The sequence below is a fragment of the Bison bison genome, unplaced genomic scaffold, assembly GCF_000754665.1.
Source record: "Bison bison bison isolate TAMUID 2011002044 unplaced genomic scaffold, Bison_UMD1.0 scf7180017864050, whole genome shotgun sequence".
Taxonomy (NCBI): domain Eukaryota; kingdom Metazoa; phylum Chordata; class Mammalia; order Artiodactyla; family Bovidae; genus Bison; species Bison bison.
This window is the reverse complement of record NW_011494622.1, coordinates 6580724-6588547: the sequence shown is the minus strand read 5'-3', so window position 1 is coordinate 6588547 and position 7824 is coordinate 6580724. Positions and strand designations below refer to the sequence as shown.

At 38.6% G+C, this 7824-nt stretch overlaps 1 protein-coding gene across 1 annotated transcript; it reads right to left on the bottom strand.

Annotated features, from left to right (window-relative positions):
* Window positions 1-5112: 5112 nt before the first annotated feature.
* Window positions 5113-6181, bottom strand: ZFP42 (ZFP42 zinc finger protein). The gene has a single exon (XM_010835823.1). It carries the CDS (start codon window positions 6179-6181, stop codon window positions 5282-5284), a length of 900 nt encoding a protein of 299 aa, XP_010834125.1. The 3' UTR covers window positions 5113-5281.
* Between the last annotated feature and the right edge of the window lie 1643 nt (window positions 6182-7824).

Here is a 7824-nt window from a genome sequence, read left to right as displayed (position 1 = left end):
TATGTATGTGTATACCTAGATAGCATATTCAAAGGCAGAGACATTACTTTGCCAACAAAGGTCCATCTAGTCAAGGCTATGGTTTTTCCTGTGGTCACGAATGGATGTGAGAGTTGGACTGCGAAGAAAGCTGAGTGCCGAAGAATTGATGCTTTTGAACTGTGATGTTGGAGAAGACTCTTGAGAGTCCCTTGGACTGCAAGGAGATCCAACCAGTCCTTCTGAAGGAGATCAGCTCTGGGATTTCTTTGGAAGGAATGATGCTAAAGCTGAAACTCCAGTACTTTGGCCACCTCATGCGAAGAGTTGACTCATTGGGAAAGACCCTGATGCTAGGAGGGATTGGGGGCAGGAGAAGGGGACGACAGAGGATGAGATGGCTGGATGGCATCACTGACTCGATGGACGTGAGTCTGAGTGAACTCCGGGAGTTGGTGATGGACAGGGAGGCCTGGCGTGCTGCGATTCATGGGATCGCAAAGAGTCGGACACGACTGAGCGACTGATCTGATCTGATATATATATGATGAGAACTTTTAAGTTGTACTCTTAGCAAATTTTAATTTTACAAACTATAAACTATAGTCACTATGTAAAAAAAGAAATCATCTACTTTTGTCATCCTTTTGTGGGTGAGAAATTTGGAAAGGGGCCCTCTAGGCCCTCCAGTTGATTTGGTGTCACCTGGGGTGAATGTGGCAGGATGATCCTTCCAAGATGGCTCTTTGATTTGAATCCCTGGCACGTGAGGATTCCTTCGCCTTGCTGTCTTCATGTCTTGTCCTGCTGGGCCTGTGCAAACGGCTTGCATCAGCTCCTGTTGCAGTAGCTGCTGCTTTTCCTGGGATGGTGGTCTTCAGGTAATCGTGCTTCTTAAGATGACAGTTGGTTTCGGCAAGAACAAGGCAGTAGCTGGCAGGTCTCTTAGAGGCTGGGCCTGAAGTAGGCTTAGCTATTGTATCATCAGTGACACCGCACCCTGTGGGTCAAAGTAGACCAAACACAGATTCAAGGTAAGGGATCATAGACCCCAACTCTTAACTGGAAGAGTAGCAAAGAATTTGCAGTCATCCCTAAACTGCTATAAAATCTTTTAGGCATATATATTTGATAAGCATAGAGGTTTCCACTGCCCCCTGCCAAGTATCAGTAAGTACCACCCTAAGTCCTCAGCAGTTTGCAAATGTGGTGGCTGTCTTAAAGATGAGGTGCTATTACATCTATGTGTGTAACTTTTGTTATTGTTGTTCAGTCTCTAAGTCTTGTCCGACTATTTGTTACGTCATGGACTGCAAGCATGCCTGGCTTCCCTGTCCTTCACTACTTTAATACCTTCTAAAATATTTAATGGCCATGGTAATCAAAACTCACTAAACTTGTATTTCTTTGATTTCTGCATGTGTATTTTATTATCAACATATGCAGTTGCAGGAAGCATGTAGTTTGCCTTTTATGACCCATACCTGAGATCTTAGAAGTATTAAAAATAGTTTATTAATGCCCAGGGTATCATTCTGGCTCACCTAATACCTTGATTTACTGAAGTCACAAAAGTTATTTTGGCTTTTTTTATGGATATAACTTTAGCCACATTGTAAAGCATAGCTTTGTACAGGTGTTTTCACATGTCTGATCCACTGACATGAAAGAAATTCAACCCTTGGGTCATAGAGAAAGGAAGCAAAAGACCTAATAAAAAGCACATGTTAACCGTTAATGTTCATTTACCAAATCCTACTTAAACTCTTGTATTCTCAGAGTTAATCTCATCCAATTACCTTTTAATTATAGTCTCTTACTCAGAGTTGCAAATATAATGGCTTTTTAATATAACTTGCAGTGTTCTGTGTCCAATGTAGGATGTAACCATGCAATTTATTCAGTCAGAGCTAGTGCATTAGGTAATTAAAACATAAGCACACACAGATTTCTGCACATGCATATTTGGCAGGAAAGTAATATAAGAATCTGACAATTTTTTTGCAGAGTTCTTTCTGGATAGAATAGAAGGGAAATCCTATGTCCACCAGTGCACAGTGTAGCTAAGGTGAAATACAGAAATCAAATATGACTGTTTGGGAGATGTGTGCACATATCAGAGAGTACAATAAACTAAAGTAGGAATATAAGTGGTTTAACATGTTGTTAACTATCTAATCACAGCCTTGGTTGATACAATTCTCAAGGCAAGATAGTTCTTCATTATCTAAGATGTTAGGAGTTGAACAGACCCTCAGTCTCCTGTCCCTTTTAGAGGAAGCCCCCCCCCCCCAAAAAAAAAGATATGGGATTTCAAATAATTTTGACTATTAACAAAAATGACCATTAAAAAAAAGCTTTTTTGTGTAGTAATTACTTTTGGGGAGTAAGAGTTGATGTATGCATAGGTAATTAAACCCTTCTCTAGTTTCCACCTTTATTTTGGTATAACCAGATTTTATATAAAAACAAGTAGTGTTTTACTAGCTGTTTTAAAATACATATAATTTTGGTGACATTTAACTGAAAAGAATTTACTTCTTTTTTGGCTGTGCTGGGTCTTTGTTGGTGTGCACAGGCTTTCTCTAGATGTGGAGAGCAGACACCTCTCTCAGTATAGTGCACGGACTCCTCACTGCAGTGGCTTCTCTTGTTGCAGAGCATAGACCCTGGGACGCATGCACTCAGGAGTTGTGCTCCAGGGCTCTAGGGCACAGGCTTAGTTGCTGCACAGCATGTGGGATCCTCCTGGATCAGGCATTGAACCTGAGTCTCCTGCATTGGCAGGCAGATTCTTTACCACTGAGCCACAAGGGAAGCCCTGTAATTAGTTTTTAAAAAACACATTAAGGTACATTTTTATACATTTATTCATTCCATAATTTATTAAGTGCTAACTAATTATGCCCCATATGTTACAGTGATACCAAAGTTTTTTTGCAGAGTGTATTTCTCTAGTGTTAACTTTAACTGTATTTGGCCATGGAATAAATTAAAAAAGAAAGGATACATGCTATGAATCCAAATATCAGTGTGAAAACAAAAATAGTTATTGATCAGGATTTGGGGTTTGGAAAATGCCAGTATCTGGAGACATAAAAGACAAACAAGAACAGTTAGGAGGCTAGCCAAGTAACTTCCTACTCTCAGGTCAGAATTTAACTTAGTCTTGGAATCCAGATACATACTTTCTCAGGCTGATGCTCCTTGTACATTTACACGTTAGGGTTATAAATACTGAGACTTTGGCCTCTTCAACTCCAGAAAGAGTCGTCTCTGAAGGAGACCAGCCTGCACACACAGGGGATCCTTCCTGATGTTCTGAGTCCCAGCTCTCAAGTTTACAGCCTAAACCTTGCCATTGAATTTCTCTAGTCTTGACCGCTCTCTATTTAATCCTGCCTTTTACCTAGTCCTATCGAAGCTTCCTTCATAGTTGAGTCAGTCAAGAATCTGCGTGCAATGCAGGAGACCTGGGTTCGATTCCTGGGTCAGGAAGATCCTCTGGAGAAGGAAATGGCAACCCATTCCAGTATTCTTGCCTGGAGAATCCCATGAACAGAGGAGCCTGGCAAGGCTACAGTCCATGGGATTGCAAGAGTTGGACTCAACTTAGCAAGTAAACCACCACCACAGTAGTAATTAGCTTATTCTTAAGTAAAAATGTAAGTCCTTGATATGTTTTCCTAAAAAAAAAAAAAAACAAAAACAAAAACAACAAAAAACCCCCACACATATAGTTTTATTTTTGGCATTTCTAAAAGCAAGATTAACTTCAAATTTGATATGTTTATGTATTGTGTGTTGACTTTTTTCCCCCTGAAAAGTTGTTCATGGTACATACTTCCTCCTATGGCTTCCCTCTGGCTGTGGACCTCTTTCTTTCCTTTTACAGCCTAGCTTCCTTTAAGGATGTTTGCACACTTCCTACTGAATAAAGATTTATGCAGCTTGTTCCCTTTTAATGGTCATTTGTATTATGAATCAGACTACTATTAAAACATGTTTTAGTCAACATCTTTGAACAAATTATCTACATTAGTGCACATATTCTGTAAAATGGAATTCTAGAAATTATTTGGCCTAAAAAAAACACTCATTGTGGTTTGAACTGTGCACCCTCAAAAATCCATGTTGAAATCCTAACCCCCAGTACGTCGGAATGTAACCTCCTTTGGAGATAGTCATCTTTATAGACCAAGTTACAATGAGGGCATCATCAGGGTGGGTTCTAATATAGTCTGTCTGATACGGTTTTAAGAGGAAATCTGAACACAGGCATGCGGAGGGAAGATGATGTGAAGATACAGGCAAATGTCATGTAACCTGGAAGATAGTCATCTTCAAGCCAATAAGACACATCTGGAACAGAGTCTATCTTCACAACCCTAGGAAGGAACCAATACTGCCAATACCTTTTTTGGAACTTCTAGCTCCAGAACTATGAGACAACAAATATCTGTTGTTTAAGTCACCCAGTTGATGGTACTGTTATGGCAGTTCCAGAAAACTGGCTAGTGCACCCCTCCCCAATGGCTTTTTATCCCTTAACCGACCATGTAGGAGAGTAACTTTCCCCCTACATCTCACTGACACTAAACAATCAATTTTTACCATGTTTTGCTAATTTGGAAGACAACTAAATGATATCTCTTTTTAATGCACACGTCTGTGATTTTTTAATACAGATTTAATACATTTCTGGGGTTTTATTTCCTTTTATTTAAAAATATCTAAAATGGATTCAAATGGATTGACTTCATCAGTTAACTATTTATATCTACTATGATTAACATGGTTTGATACAATCATAAAAATAAAATGATTAAACAGTATGCTTGAAAAATTTTAACTACAGATTAATTTATTGAGAATCTATTGCAAAATTTTCATTCTCTAGAATTATCACTTGTATTAAGAAGTATATTCCTAAAAGGAAAAAGCTAAATGATTGAAAACTACAAAGTGAAAAAGTAAAAGTCAATTTCTTATAGTATGAGATATTAAGTCTCATATCCAAAAATCCACTTTGTTAAGATATTAAGTATTATGCTTTTGAAGTAAGTTCATTACTGACCTTACTGTTAGAAGGATGCTGTAATTCTACACAAAGTTCTAAAATAATACCTCATATTAGAGGAGCATCTTAGTAACATAAAAAATAAAAAAAAATGGCTTGAGGGTCGCAATATTGATTTTAAAATTATTTCCTGAACTAATTATCAATGAGGCATATTTGTTCTCAGTAACTCTTTAGTTAATATATGCCTGTCCTGTTTGATGATTACTTTTTAATCTTTTCTCACGGACTCATATTGGCCTTTCCATGAGTCAGGAGGTGGGCTTTCATGTTGTTTGACTGAATAAACTTCTTGCGGCAGCCTACAAAAGGACACACAAAAGGCTTCTCCCCAGTGTGGGTGCGCACGTGTGTGCGCAAGTTGAAGGACAGGGAAAAGCGTTTTCCGCACCCTTGGAAAGTGCACGGAAATGGCTTCTCTCCAGTATGAACCAGAAAATGTCTTTTTAGCTTTGCACTCTCCTTGAAGGCTTTCCCACATTCTGCACACACATGATCTCGGGGATTATGAACTCGAAGATGCTTCCTCAGGGATCTTTTATTCTGGAACTCTCTTGTGCATCCGTTGTGAGGACAGGCATGTCTTTCAGGAGCACCATATTCTTTATTTGTACTTGGCCTCCTAGTGCATCCTGTGAGCTGTTTAGATTCTGGAAAGTCCATGTTGGGTATTCCTCCGGGAGGAAGCTTCTTGCTTGTCTTATACTCAGAAAACTCAAGAAGTGGATTCTCTCCAACCATCTGTTGAGGAAATTCTTGTTTTGCGTCCCTTTTCATGTATTCCAAGGAAGATTCAAGAAGTGAGCTTGCCGCAAGAACCTGTTGAGAAAGGTCTTGTTCTGATTCTTCTTTCAGACGTTCAAAGGACTGAAGGAGTGGGTCCTCTTCCACAATAGGTTCAGAAAACTCACCTCTTATTATGCATTCTATGTAACAGTCAGAGAAGGTATCATCTTTGACAACCCGGAAGCTAGCCTCAAAGCACACATCCTCATCATATAAGATGCACGTTGTGTCAGGAGGTTCCTGCTGGGCTGGCAGTGACTTGTCTGTGCCGGTAGCTCTTCTCCCCGGGCCTTTCTGGCTAGGTGTCGTTCCCCTTTTCTTCAGTTGCTGGTGCATGGTGTCCGGTTAGTTGCCTCCTTGAAGGTTTACACCAGGATAGATCAACCGCTTCTGGGTGGGAGTGATCAGCCTGAATTGTTTTCAGCAAGCACCTGTTTGAGATAGCAGTCATTAGAAGTACGTAGAGACTTGGATCATAACCATTTCTTTCCTGGGTACCCCCCACATGTCACCAGACCTTTGTAATTGATTAGCTAACGTCTACTGGGCACTCATGATGTACCTGCCATATTCTAGGCTACTTGTGGGTTGAGAGACGAGTGAGTAGATACACCAAAAAAAAAATGTATGCCTCATAGAGCGTATGCTCTCCTAGGCACAAAAAATAAGTAACATACATTGTATGTTATATGGAACAAGCCAAGGGGCTAGTAGAAAGCAGAAGTTTGCAATTTTAAATCAGGAGCTCCAGGTAAACCTTGACTGAGGGAGTGGCAGCAGATTAAAAACTTGAAGGAGGTGAGGGAGCAAGACAGGCCTACATTCTTATATAACTCTTCTGTGAAATTCAAATACTGCATTTAAAGTGCTCAGCACACTTCATGGCATAGAGCAAATGCTGACCGCTCATGTGAGCTACTGTTAGTTCACTTTTGTATTCATTCTGTAAGTAAATATAGGATCCTGCTAAGTGCCAGGTACTCTTCTACACCAAGAGCAGCAGACTTTTTCTGTAATGAGACAGATTTAAGCTTTTGGGTCCTGCAGGCCTCTGTCATAGGTATTCAACTCTCTCACTGTGGCATGGAAGCAGCCTAGGCGGTACTTGGAGGATGGGCAGTTCACAGCAGAGACTGATTTGGTGCATGGCTGTAGCTTGCTCACCTTTGTTCTAGAAGATGGGCATCCAGAGAACAAACCACATGAGATCCACGCATTCTTGTCTCCTATCAGTGCAAGTCAAAATAAAGGCACAGGGGAATTTGGCCCCAAATGGTTTTTGATCATTTTTTAAAAAAATCTGAAAGTAGCATTATGAGAGTTACAGCATGATTATATTCTTCCTAAGAGCCCTTTGCTTAATTGTTACAATTGTTTAGCAATTAAGCAAAGTATCTAAAGATCTTTAGAGATCTAAAATTAAGATCTCTTAATTTTAGCCTAATGTCCTGCTGTAGGAACAAAAGTTAAGTGCTTTTTAAAAAGGAGCAAATGTGAAAGTTACTGGAATGAAAATTAACTGCTTATTTTTAAACAGCCATATTAAAAAATACCACCTCAAAATTTTGTGTCATTTACTTTTGGTAAAATAATATACAGAATGAAAACAAAACATGCTTTCATGTCTTCTTAAACACTGTATATATATACACACATACATATTTATATATAAAGTAAATATACATTTAATATACTTTAGTATGTATATATTTAGTATATAATATATATTCAGTATATATACTGAATATATACTAAAGTATACTTTATACAAATTTGTATAATGTATAGGATTATAATGTAATTTGTATTTGTATTATGTATATTATATATGTATAAATAATATGTAAATATATAACTATATAAACTATATATGTATTATATAAATTTACTGATCTGTATAAAATATATATAAATGGGGATTTCCCTCATGGTCTAGTAGTTAAGACTCCATGCTTCTAATGCAGCGGGTGAGGGTTTGA

Excerpts from the sequence above, each read along its gene's own strand:
- ZFP42 (XM_010835823.1), bottom strand. The coding sequence starts at position 6,181 with ATGCACCAGCAACTGAAGAAAAGGGGAACGACACCTAGCCAGAAAGGC.